Here is a 13,947-nt window from a genome sequence, read left to right on the forward strand (position 1 = left end):
ACTTGCAGAAAAACTAGTTAGCATCAAGGCTACGATGACATCTTTTACTTTATCTGATGAGACGGTCTAGCTCAGAACAAGTTAGGCTGAAAGAAACAAGATTTGAAGTGGTGAGTGAGAGTCAAAAAACAGCATTGAAAAATCCTATCTGCCATTTTTGTTTTAATATAATTGATTTGTTTTAACAGAAAATAAAAATATGAAACACGGCAAAGAGCCACAGTCGATTGAAAATAGGATAAGAAGCATAATACCATATTTTCATGACTATAAGGCGCAATGCATTTAAAGGCGCACCCTTAATGAATGACACATTTTTCCATATATAAAGCACACTGGATTGTAAGGCCCCCTGTCTATTTTGGAGAAAAATAAGACTTTTAATTTCGCCTTATAGTCGTGAAAATACGATAAATGTGTCTTATTTTTTCTTTATGGATGACGTTCTCCTGCCATTCAAAACCCGCATTGAAAACGTCCTTGAAACTTAAAAAATTGAGAAAAAAATCCTGTTCAAACGATTCATGGTCTTTCAAGAAGTAGTATAGAAAAAGCCTGATTTAGCAAATGCCCGAAAACGCACTCCCTGGTCCAAAAAAAAAAACAAAAAAAATCTGCCATCTTGACCTTTGACCTTCCCATCCCTCCAGCTTACATCGAAGACGTGGCGCGCTGCGTGGACCAAAGCAAACGCCTAATCATCGTAATGACGCCCAACTACGTAGTCCGCCGTGGCTGGAGCATCTTCGAGCTGGAAACCCGTCTGCGCAACATGCTAGCTAGCGGCGAGATCAAGGTCATCCTAATCGAGTGCGCCGAACTACGCGGCATCATGAATTACCAAGAAGTAGAAGCCCTGAAGCACACCATCAAGACCCTGACGGTCATCAAGTGGCGTGGCCCCGACAGCAACAAGCTCCACTCCAAGTTCTGGAAACAACTCCAATACGAGATGCCCTTCCGCCGATCCGATCCCATGCCGGGCCACGAACCGGCGTTGGACGTCAGCGAACGCGGCGCCTTCGGCGAGCTCCAGACGGTCTCGGCCATCTCCATGGCGGCGGCCACCTCCACCGCCATGGCTACCGCCCACCCGGAGCTTCGTTCATCCTTCCACAACTCCTACCACGCCACAGTCAGGCAGAAACACTACTACCGCAGCTACGAGTACGACCTACCGGCGCCGGGCGCCACTCTGCCGCCGCTCTCCTCGCTGGGGAGTCAGCACACCTACTGCAACATCCCGCTGACGCTGCTCAACGGCCAGAGGCCGCCGGCGGGCAAGAGCCGTGAGCACAGCTTGGAGGAGGCGCACGCTAACAACGCCATGTTGCCGTTGCTGCCACGCGAGACCAGCATCTCTAGCGTCATCTGGTAAATCGGCCGCTAAACACCACGAAAACGAAAAATCCGTTTGTTTGTTTTTCCAAAGGAAGACTTCATTTCAGAGAGGATTGACCACGCTACCAACGGTTAAGGGTTTTTTTCTACACGCAGGTTTGTAAAGGTGGTGGGACACTGGCGTGGGATAACATACCCACACACCCATCCACATACATTGAAAGGAAAACAGGGTCTTGTACATAATAGCTCCATTCATTTGTAGCATTCTTCTTGGGTTTTGTCATTCACACGTTTGTTGCCTTCTTCACTTTTTGCTTTGACTTCCAGAGAAGTGTATATTTTTATCACTTTTTTTGTTTATTTTGTTATTTTTTTTGGGAGGGTACTATTTTAACGCCCATGTGCTTGTTGTGCTCTTTCATTTAAAACCCTCGTTTTTTTTCCCCCGGACAATTTCTCAAGCTTTACGGGAGCTGCCAAGACTTTTTATTTTTTTGTTGTTGTTTTCAATGTTTTTCGACCTGTAGAAGGTGTATCTACTGTCCAAAAAAAAAGGAATATCGACAAAAGGAATCCTTAGAATATGCAAAAATATCCAATGGGGCTGGGAACGAATGGGGGCGGAGTTTCGTCCAAACCAATCAGCTCCTTGCGAGCGGAAGATGAAGAAGAAGAACGAGATGACCACAAAAAAAGACGGATTTTCTATTTGAGACGTTGTTTGAGAATGCCTCACCTTAAGAAAAAAAAGAAAAAAAGAAAGTGTAGATTATTTTAAAAAAGACGACAATAATAATAACTCTATTTTTATAAGCAGTTGCCTGAGGAGTCACATTTTATCGTTTCATCAACCACGGGAGGACAATTTGGTGTTTTGTACACAACTTTTGCACCCCACGCAAACTCCGTTCATCCCTTTTTTTGTCGGTTTCTTTTTAAAAGAAGAAGAAGAAAAAATGTTGACATTCTGATAACTGCTTTTGTTTTTTTATGTAACAAAAATTCATGTTTAAGGCAAGAACGACTTACATTTTACGTCCAGGCGGGGAAAAAAACTTTAGATATATTTGAAGGTGTGACTTTTTTGAGTATGCATAGCAAATAGATATGTATTCTATATATAATATAGATATTTATATAAATATATCAACACAATTTTCACGCGGAGAGAAATGTCTATCTTTATAGGAACACGATGACGACGATGACTCATGATCAGTTGCCCTTATACTTTCTCACTGCACATTAAAAACAACTTTGATTTCCTTTCTACGCCTCCACTTTTCTCTGGGGGTGCTGGAGCCTATCTATCACCCTGAAACGATGGCCGGCCAATCGCCTGAGAAGACAAAACAAACAAACAATCGTAGTTAGGAGCAAATTAGCTTACAATTAGCCTAGCATCAATGTTGGTGGAATCCGGAATAACCGAAGAAAACCCACACATTCACATGCAAACTCTACTCGACCTGGTATCGAACAAAAAAATGTATTTCCTCCTATTATTATTAATATCGCAGATATAAATAAGCTATTTTTCATGTAGATGAACAGTGCCCTCTATAGGGAATTTGCACAAATGCACCATGTTAATATTTGAGCTAATAATAAACAAGAATGCAACACGACTGTCAGAATGCGCCCTACAAAAAAAGACCCCAAAGAATGTGAGGCAAAAGTAGGACAAAAAAACAGAGCCAAAACAATTATTAAGTTACAAACCAGTGCCGGAACTAATGTGAAGAAGGCTCAAGGGCAATTGTCATCAACGGGCCCCTCAACTGAATGCTAGTAAAGGTACTTTAACATTTAAATTATCGTCTTTTGCATCATTTTATGTATGTTTTAACTCCTGTCTAAGCTCCGCCCCTTGCTGTGTACAGAAATACAGGTGGAGCTGATAAGAAAAACTTGCATAGCATAAGAAGACACATAAAGGTAAGGTTTTTAATAATTTTAATATGCCATTTTATCAATGAGAAAATTGGATGTATCATGCAAAAATAATTGTTATACAGATCAAAACTGATGTTGTTTTTATTGCTTTAGGACCAAAAGTTGCAGAATATTTGTATAACTGTCCAAAGAATTCATCATTAAGGATTCCAATCATCATACATTCACCTCATTGTAGTGAGTTGACCTTACTTGTACTTGTAATATGAAATGTGACCGCCAGAGGGCAAGAAGATATCGTTAATGTGCCAGACTTGTTTTTTTTTTTCTTATTGTTATTGATATGAATCATTGGCTTAGTCATACTTAATGTAAACTATACATTTCCACATTAGGTTTCATCTGAAAAGACCGAAATTCTGGAAATTAGATGTATAGTATTCAAGACTTTCTAATAATGACAAAGTGAAGTGTGGTGACTTTGTGGCATAGAGGTTTGCCTACTCGGCTGCCAAGTGGGCAGGTGTGGTTCGAATCCCAGTTGGGAATCATTTTCTCTTAGTTATTTCTATATATGTGTAGTCAACAATTTCCAATAATGACAAAGTGATGTGTGGTGACGTCATGGCATAGAGGTATGTTCGCCTGCCTCTGGTCTGGGCAGCCAGGGTTCAAATCCCGGTCGGGAAGCATTTTCTTTTAGTTGTTTCTATGTATTCGTAGTCAAAACCTTCCAATAATGACAAAGGGAAGTGTCGTTTTTTGGAGAAAAACGACATAGGTTACTATGTCTTTTTTTTTGGAGAAAATGACATAGATTACTATGTCGTTTTTTTTGGAGAAAATGACATAGATTACTATGTCGTTTTTTTTGGAGAAAATGACATAGTAACCTATGTCGTTTTTCTCCAAAAAAATGACATAGTAACCTATGTCGTTTTTTTCCAAAAAAACGACATAGTAACCTATGTCGTTTTTCTCCCAAAAAACGACATAGTAACCTATGTCGTTTTTCTCCAAAAAAAAACGACATAGTAACCTATGTCGTTTTTCTCCAAAAAAACGACATAGTAACTAACCTATGTCGTTTTTCTCCAGGAAAATGACATTGGTTACTATGTCCTTTTTCTCCAAAAAACGACATAGTAACCTATGTCATTTTCCTGGAGAAAAACGACATAGGTTACTATGTCGTTTTTTTGGAGAAAAACGACGTAGGTTACTATGTCGTTTTTTCCAGGAAAACGACATAGTTTATAGTTACAATGTCGTTTTTTCCAGGAAAATGACATAGTTTATAGAACCTATGTTGTTTTTTTCCAAAAAAACGACATAGGTTACTATGTCGTTTTTTTTTTAGAAAAACGACATAGGTCACTATGTCGTTTTTTCCAGGAAAACGACATAGGTTACAATGTCGTTTTTTTGGAGAAAAACGACATAGGTTACTATGTCGTTTTTTTGGAGAAAAACGACATAGGTTACTATGTCGTTTTTTTTGGAGAAAAAGGACGTAGGTTACTATGTCATTTTTTTGGAGAAAAACGACATAGGTTAGTATGTCGTTTTTTTTTTGGAAAAAAACGACATAGTAACCTATGTCGATTTTCTCCAAAAAACGACATAGGTTACTATGTCGTTTTTTTGGAGAAAAACGACATAGGTTAGTATGTCGTTTTTCTCCAAAAAAAACGACATAGTAACCTATGTCGTTTTTCTCCAAAAAAAACGACATAGTAACCTATGTTGTTTTTCTCCAAAAAACGACATAGGTTACTATGTCGTTTTTTTTTGGAGAAAAACGACATACTAACCTATGTCGTTTTTTCCAGGAAAACGACATAGGTTAGTATGTTGTTTTTCTCCCAAAAAAACGACATAGTAACCTATGTCGTTTTTTTCCAAAAAAACGACATAGTAACCTATGTCGTTTTTCTCCAAAAAAACGACATAGGTTAGTATGTCGTTTTTCTCCAAAAAAAAACGACATAGTAACCTATGTCGTTTTTCTCCAAAAAACGACATAGGTTAGTATGTCGTTTTTCTCCAAAAAAACGACATAGTAACCTATGTCGTTTGTCTCCCAAAAAACGACATAGTAACCTATGTCGTTTTTTGGAGAAAAACGACATAGGTTACTATGTCGTTTTTTCCAGGAAAACGACATAGTTTATAGTTACTATGTCGTTTTTTCCAGGAAAACGACATAGTTTATAGTTACTATGTCGTTTTTCCCCAGGAAAACGACATAGGTTACTATGTCGTTTTTTTGGAGAAAAACGACATAGGTCACTGTCGTTTTTTGGAGAAAAACGACATAGTGACCTATGTCGTTTTTTTGGAGAAAAACGACATACTAACCTATGTCGTTTTTCTCCCAAAAAACGACATAGTAACCTATGTCGTTTTTCTCCAAAAAACGACATAGGTTAGTATGTCGTTTTTTTTTTGGAGAAAAACGACATAGGTTACTATGTCGTTTTTTGGGAGAAAAACGACATAGGTTAGTATGTCGTTTTTCTCCAAAAAACGACATAGGTTAGTATGTCGTTTTTCTCCAAAAAAACGACATAGTAACCTACGTCGTTTTTTTCCCAAAAAAACGACATAGTAACCTATGTCGTTTTTCTCCAAAAAAATGACATAGTAACCTATGTTGTTTTTCTCCAAAAAACGACATAGGTTACTATGTCATTTTTTTGGAGAAAAACGACATAGGTTAGTATGTCGTTTTTCTCCAAAAAAACGACATAGGTTAGTATGTCGTTTTTCTCCAAAAAAACGACATAGGTTACTATGTCGTTTTTTCCAGGAAAACGACATAGTTTATAGTTACTATGTCGTTTTTTCCAGGAAAACGACATAGTTTATAGTTACTATGTCGTTTTTTGGGAGAAAAACGACATAGGTTAGTATGTCGTTTTTCTCCAAAAAACGACATAGGTTAGTATGTCGTTTTTCTCCAAAAAAACGACATAGTAACCTACGTCGTTTTTTTCAAAAAAAAAAACGACATAGTAACCTATGTCGTTTTTCTCCAAAAAAACGACATAGTAACCTATGTTGTTTTTCTCCAAAAAACGACATAGGTTACTATGTCATTTTTTTGGAGAAAAACGACATAGGTTAGTATGTCGTTTTTCTCCAAAAAAACGACATAGGTTACTATGTCGTTTTTCTCCAAAAAACGACATAGGTTAGTATGTCGTTTTTCTCCAAAAAAACGACATAGGTTAGTATGTCGTTTTTCTCCAAAAAAACGACATAGTAACCTATGTCGTTTTTCTCCAAAAAACGACATAGGTTAGTATGTCGTTTTTCTCCAAAAAAACGACATAGGTTACTATGTCGTTTTTCTCCAAAAAACGACATAGGTTAGTATGTCGTTTTTCTCCAAAAAAACGACATAGGTTACTATGTCGTTTTTTCCAGGAAAACGACATAGTTTATAGTTACTATGTCGTTTTTTCCAGGAAAACGACATAGTTTATAGTTACTATGTCGTTTTTTGGGAGAAAAACGACATAGGTTAGTATGTCGTTTTTCTCCAAAAAAACGACATAGGTTAGTATGTCGTTTTTCTCCAAAAAAACGACATAGTAACCTACGTCGTTTTTTTCCAAAAAAAACGACATAGTAACCTATGTCGTTTTTCTCCAAAAAAAACGACATAGTAACCTATGTTGTTTTTCTCCAAAAAACGACATAGGTTACTATGTCATTTTTTTGGAGAAAAACGACATAGGTTAGTATGTCGTTTTTCTCCAAAAAAACGACATAGGTTAGTATGTCGTTTTTCTCCAAAAAAACGACATAGGTTACTATGTCGTTTTTCTCCAAAAAAACGACATAGGTTACTATGTCGTTTTTTCCAGGAAAACGACATAGTTTATAGTTACTATGTCGTTTTTTCCAGGAAAACGACATAGTTTATAGTTACTATGTCGTTTTTTGGGAGAAAAACAACATAGGTTAGTATGTCGTTTTTCTCCAAAAAACGACATAGGTTAGTATGTCGTTTTTCTCCAAAAAAACGACATAGGTTACTATGTCGTTTTTCTCCAAAAAACGACATAGGTTAGTATGTCGTTTTTCTCCAAAAAAACGACATAGGTTAGTATGTCGTTTTTCTCCAAAAAAACGACATAGGTTACTATGTCGTTTTTCTCCAAAAATCGACATAGGTTAGTATGTCGTTTTTCTCCAAAAAAACGACATAGGTTACTATGTCGTTTTTTCCAGGAAAACGACATAGTTTATAGTTACTATGTCGTTTTTTCCAGGAAAACGACATAGGTTAGTATGTCGTTTTTCTCCAAAAAAACGACATAGTAACCTATGTCGTTTTTTTCCAAAAAAAATGACATAGTAACCTATGTCGTTTTTCTCCAAAAAACGACATAGGTTACTATGTCGTTTTTTCCAGGAAAACGACATAGTTTATAGTTACTATGTCGTTTTTTGGGAGAAAAACGACATAGGTTAGTATGTCGTTTTTCTCCAAAAAACGACATAGGTTAGTATGTCGTTTTTCTCCAAAAAAACGACATAGTAACTTATGTCGTTTTTTTCCAAAAAAAACGACATAGTAACCTATGTCGTTTTTCTCCAAAAAAACGACATAGGTTAGTATGTCGTTTTTCTCCAAAAAAACGACAAGTAACCTATGTCGTTTTTCTCCAAAAAACGACATAGGTTAGTATGTCGTTTTTCTCCAAAAAAAACGACGTAGGTTACTATGTCGTTTTTTCCAGGAAAACGACATAGTTTATAATTACTATGTCATTTTTCTCCAGGAAAACGACATAGGTTACTATGTCGTTTTTTTTTTTTGAAAAAAACGACATAGTAACCTATGTCGTTTTTCTCCAAAAAACGACATAGGTTACTATGTCATTTTTTTGGAGAAAAACGACATAGGTTAGTATGTCGTTTTTCTCCAAAAAACGACATAGGTTAGTATGTCGTTTTTCTCCAAAAAACGACATAGGTTAGTATGTCGTTTTTTTCGAGAAAAACGACATAGGTTACTATGTCGTTTTTTCCAGGAAAACGACATAGGTTACTATGTCGTTTTTTTTTTGGAGAAAAACGACATAGGTTATAGTTACTTTGTCGTTTTTTCCAGGAAAACAACATAGTTACTATGTCGTTTTTCTCCAGGAAAACGACATAGGTTACTATGTCGTTTTTTTCGAGAAAAACGACATAGGTTACTATGTCGTTTTTTCCATGGAAAACGACATAGGTTACTATGTCGTTTTTTCCATGGAAAACGACATAGGTTACTATGTCGTTTTTTTGGAGGAAAACGACATACTAACCTATGTCGTTTTTCTCCAAAAAACGACATAGGTTAGTATGTCGTTTTTCTCCAAAAAAACGACATAGTAACCTATGTCGTTTTTCTCCAAAAAACGACATAGGTTACTATGTCGTTTTTTTGGAGAAAAACGACATAGGTTAGTATGTCGTTTTTTTGGAGAAAAATGACATACTAACCTATGTCGTTTTTTGGAGAAAAACGACATAGTAACCTATGTTGTTTTTTGGAGAAAAATGACATAGTAACCTATGTCGTTTTTTTGGAGAAAAACGACATAGTAACCTATGTCGTTTTTTTTGGAGAAAAACGACATACTAACCTATGTCGTTTTTTGGAGAAAAACGACAGAGGTTACTATGTCGTTTTTCTCCAAAAAAACGACATAGGTTACTATGTCGTTTTTTTGGAGAAAAACGACATACTAACCTATGTCGTTTTTTTCCAGGAAAACGACATAGGTTAGTATGTTGTTTTTCTCCAAAAAAAACGACATAGGTAAGTATGTCGTTTTTCTCCAAAAAACGACATACTTACCTATGTCGTTTTTTGGAGAAAAACGACATACTTACCTATGTCGTTTTTTGGAGAAAAACGACATAGGTTAGTATGTCGTTTTTCTCCAAAAAAACGACATAGGTTAGTATGTCGTTTTTTTTGGACAAAAACAACATACTAACCTATGTCGTTTTCCTGGAAAAAACGACATAGTAACCGATGTCGTTTTCCTGGAAAAAACGACATAGTAACCGATGTCGTTTTTCTCCAAAAAAACGACATAGTAACCGATGTCGTTTTTCTCCAAAAAAAACGACATAGTAACCTATGTCGTTTTTCTCCAAAAAAACGACATAGTAACCTATGTCGTTTTTCTCCAAAAAAAACGACATACTAACCTATGTCGTTTTCCTGGAAAAAACGACAGAGTAACCTATGTCATTTTTTCCAGGAAAACGACATAGTAACTTTGGAGAAAAACGACGTAGTAACTATAAACTGTCGTTTTCCTGTTTAGTGTGGGTGGGAAACTTAGCTCAAAGGTTGAGTATGCGCCTACCGCCGAGTAGGTGCTGGCTCGATTCCCACAGACGTAGTCGTTGGTGACTCTCCCTGCCTTCGGCGGGGAGAGCCACCTGCGACATAAGATAAATTACCTTTTACTAAAATAACAAAAAAACAACAATTACATTTTACATTTAATCAATACATCAACATTTGTTAAAACAATTAGCCTGCAAAACTAAAAGACACTGGCTATTTGCTGGCCAACACAACCGCCAGCTGTTGAAGAACTGCATGGTGACTTTGTTCTGCCAGTTGCCCTCGTCCACATCTGGGTCTGCCGAATGACGGGGACACAGCTCAAACCCACGGCTGTCAACGGGTGAGGCAAGCAGGCCTGGACTTGTCAATCGGTTGGTTGGCTGTACTTCATTGTTCTTCTCCTCCTGCTCCTCTTCCAGGTTTTTCAATGCATCTTACTTGACACAAAGACAATTATTTCTCAGGATGACAACATTTTTGACCCAAGACACTAATATCTTCACAGTCACGACATGGTTTTCTACCTGGCCTGACGGGTTGGCGACGTGGATCTGTCCCAACTGCTCCTGTGGCCAATCACCAAACTCTTCCTGACTGGACGCCGTGAAGTTGACAGAAATAAATGTTATCCGTGTTAAACATCATCTCTTGTAGGTGGTTTTATTGCCGCAGTGACGCTGTGGAAATCCAAAAACAAGTCAGTCTGACCCAAATTGGCCGAGGCTGAGCGCGCCACTTTTATCAGCCGTTTATCTGCACTTGTGGAGGTCAGTGGAGCCTGTGAAAAGTGTGTCAGTTGACGGCGCTGAAGAACAACAGTGGAGGGAGTTGTTTTTAGAAAAATAGTTTATAAAACAAATAAGTTAAGCTATGAAACACTGACGGCTTTTTTTTTTACATCACACCCGTGGCAACATAAAGCATTCACCCTAACGGATTCCTTTTCAGTGAGCACCTTTCCTTTAAAGTCCATTAAAAGACTCTTAGTCCCTCCGTCGATGGACTCACTTCCCATAGAACATCTCCATAAGCACCTCCTCGATGTTGACGCTTCCGATGATAGGCTTGAAGAAGAGCTGGGCCACCACCGAGGGGCTGATGGACCTCAGCATGGATAGGGCGATGAGCAGCTTGGCAAAGCGCGTGGCGTCCTCGCGGTGGATCAACCGCACGTGCTCGTTGAGGGCCTGCTGGGCCTCGCGCCGCAGCGACTGGATGTACGGCAGGCATCGGAGACCCTCCACATCTGAAAACACAAGGAGGAAAGTCTTTAAGTTAGGAGTCTTTCTGGTAATTAAGAGGAAACATCCGTCTTTTAAACCTGAATGTGATTGGAAAAGAGGAGCAATCTTTTTTTTGGTAAATCCCATTCAACTGATTTGGGGGATACAAAGTTTGGACCTCATAAATAAAGCTAAAAAATACAATATGATGAATTGAGCTCTTTCAAATGGTTATTTTCTTGACTTGTAGAGTCTTCTGTAAAGTTTATTTCACTAGTATAAATATAGTTGGGTTTTTTTAATAATGTAGTGTCACCTATTTAAAATTGCCTTAATTATAATTAACTTGAGTTTTAAATATGTATTTTCCAGGATTATTGTGTTATTTACAGACATTGACAGTTATAGACAAGATTGACTAGTGTTTTGGTACTGGTTATGTTAGAAAAGAAAGTAGCATTTATATCATTAATCAACAAGGCAGACATGTTATTATTGCTAATATTAATTATTATTGAAATTCACAATGAATACTAAATTATTTCAAATTATGTCTTAAAAACAACTAAGCATACAGGTCCATGTTGTAATGATTCTTCGTATTTGCTGTGTTTACTAAAAGTGATCAATAAAATTTTTGGCTAAAAAATTTCTCGTGAACTTTGTGTTGTTATTGTTTTGTGTGTGTTTTTTGTTGGACTTACCCGGGTTGAAGAGAACCGCTCCCTTCAGATAGGCATACTCCTTGGTGCTGATGTCCACACTCCAGCACTTCTTCAAAAATCCTTTAATGACTTCGATATCGGCCAAGGCCACGCCAGTTCCCCCGTTCAGACTCGGGGAGCCCACACCGAGCGCCATCGTGGTCGTGGCTTCACTCTGGTTCCGCTCCTGATCCCGATCCGGGCTCCGGGGCACCCCGGTGAGAATCCGCTGCAACATGCTGGGCTCCACCGTCTCAGCGGTGTCAAAGTCCACGCGGTCTTGCGCCAGGCCCAACACCAGGAGTGGCGCCCATGCGCTTCGGATCAGGACCACCTGCTCGTCCTCGGGCAGCTCCCTGAAGCACGGCACATTCTTGACAAAACGCAGCGTCTTGACCAGGATGGCGGATGCGGCTTTGCACGTCACCTGAGGGCAACGCAGGACCCCACGGCGCCGGGTGGCCCCGCAGGAGCACGTCGCCGCTCTTCCCGGATCCTGACGCCGCCACGCCGGGCCGGAGGAGCCAGAGGAGGATGAGGAGGAGAGGGTGGCGGGCGAGGCGCCGTTCCTCCGTCCGTAAAGTAAATCGTGGAGCCTCTCGTGTTGTTCTCGCTCCTCTCGGTCACTCTTGAGAATGCTGTAGAGGATGCTGGTTCCGCCGTGGTCGGCGGCGCGGCGGAGGCTGGCTCCCCGACAGCGGCAGCTCTCCGGCGTCGTGGCTGCCATGACCGCCGGCCGGAGAGCGGGGGGGGCGCCTCTCTGGCGGAGGTCAGCGTGGAGGAGGCGAGGCGCTCTTTTGTCAGAGGGGGGGAACTCCGGGAAGTGTGGCGGCTCCTAAACAGAGTAGAAATGTGGCGTGAGCAGTTCACTCTCCGAAAGGGAGCTCCCGTGTGAGTGGTAGAGGCAGCCGGCACTTTTCTCCCAAGCCTTGCTCATTCCGCCTCCCCCCCAAGGCACCACCCCTCTCTCTCTCTTGCTCACTCGAGTGGGAGAAATTGCGCACAGTCCGTGCCAAAGGACCATTTTGGACCTCCTTCTTAAGTTAGCCAAGAAATCTGCCTATGAAGAATTGACAGTACTACTCTACTTACAATATGTATTGAAGTACTTTGCTGACTTTTTCCTAAGTCGAGACACATTTAAAATAAAAAAACATGCCCTATACTACCCCAGAAACCCTTTAAAAATCAGAAAATTATACGTACCTTGTGTGAAATATCTGCAAAAAAATTAAAATGCATTTTTATTAAATAAAATTAATTTTAATTAGCAATAGCTCCATCCACTCTTGTTGATTTTGTGTTTTTGCTACTTTTCTGTCTTAATGATTTGATTTGGTGATTCTTAATGATTCCATTTACTTTGCTTAAATTTGTAATTTGTGCTTTTTATTAGTTGTTATGCAGCCTTTTGAACTGTACTGTCTAACTATGTTTTTTTCTATATCTGCATTCCCCCTCCTTGCTACTGTCACAATAAAATTCCCCAAATACAAGATAAATAAAAGTTATCCAATTTAAATGAATTAAACTTGCTTTGTGAGGGAACTGTAAGTGGCAGCTCAGTAAACATACAACTTCAAATTATGTTACATTTAACAAAATATCAATGCACAATAGCCAGAATTAAGGGTTTTTGAGACTTAGTATAACTTACCTGTTACTTGTTTTGAGATGAAAACCAGTCAGAAAGCGACGACGTCAACACAGAATGACGATACCAAAGTCCTTAGAAAGAAAAGTGGATCATATTACGGTGCTTATGAAATGGTTACAGTGGCTTGGTGTGACTATAAAAAAATCTTACCGCTGGTCTACAAACACTTGGTGGCCTTGGAACAAAATGCCTTCCTGATTGGTTGGCCCTCTACGAAGAATGGAGACCCCAAAGGTCGTCTGGAAACGCTCTGCAAGAATAACAAGCAAGCATTCCATTATAATATGCTACCAAGTTACCTGAAGTGATCTTCAATGTTTAGCATACTCATGATTACATAGTTCAGTTTTTTGGTATTGTCTCTATGTTTGAATTGATTTCTGTCTTTGACTTTTTTATTTTTTATTTTGATGTCAAGCACTACTTTTATTGAATTGTAAGATACAAATAAAGTTGCCTTGCTATATTACAAGTAATATTGTAATAATTTCTGCCATTTTTGGCGAATTTTCTTGAGGAAATTTTCAAGAAATTTGTTGTTTTTGCAAAAAAAAATAGTTTTTTGAATGGTTTTGGTGAAATTTGCTCAACTAAGCCATTACCTCTTCATCTTAAGAATTAAACCGCCATCCTCAGGACCACCAAAAACCGGTTTACAACATCCAATCAGCATGATTTTCACCTAAAAAAACAAAAGCAGTGTTTAAAAACAAGACTTCAAAAGTCCTTCAACTTTTTGCCACCTGACTTCTCGAG

General features: G+C 38.9%; 2 protein-coding genes across 5 annotated transcripts in view; one reads left to right on the plus strand and one right to left on the minus strand.

Annotated features, from left to right (window-relative positions):
• Nucleotides 1-2,612, plus strand: part of il1rapl1a (interleukin 1 receptor accessory protein-like 1a) — a 139,565-nt gene extending 136,953 nt beyond the window's left edge. For all 4 annotated transcript variants that reach the window (XM_077727589.1, XM_077727591.1, XM_077727588.1 and 1 more), the window contains one exon: nt 651-2,612. In XM_077727589.1, coding sequence (XP_077583715.1) covers nt 651-1,378 — 728 coding nt within the window. In that variant the 3' untranslated portion in view covers nt 1,379-2,612. The remainder of the gene's footprint in view (nt 1-650) is intronic.
• A 7,823-nt stretch (nt 2,613-10,435) lies between these two features.
• On the minus strand, nt 10,436-13,443 carry nr0b1 (nuclear receptor subfamily 0, group B, member 1). Its single transcript, XM_077728783.1, has 4 exons — nt 13,342-13,443; nt 13,192-13,262; nt 11,535-12,369; nt 10,436-10,853 (listed from the first exon to the last, which is right to left on the minus strand). Exons 3-4 carry the CDS (start codon nt 12,259-12,261, stop codon nt 10,612-10,614), a joined length of 969 nt encoding a protein of 322 aa, XP_077584909.1. The 5' UTR covers nt 12,262-12,369; nt 13,192-13,262; nt 13,342-13,443; the 3' UTR covers nt 10,436-10,611.
• Nucleotides 13,444-13,947: the final 504 nt, after the last annotated feature.

This window comes from Stigmatopora nigra, chromosome 11 (assembly GCF_051989575.1).
Source record: "Stigmatopora nigra isolate UIUO_SnigA chromosome 11, RoL_Snig_1.1, whole genome shotgun sequence".
Classification (NCBI taxonomy): Eukaryota; Metazoa; Chordata; class Actinopteri; order Syngnathiformes; family Syngnathidae; genus Stigmatopora; species Stigmatopora nigra.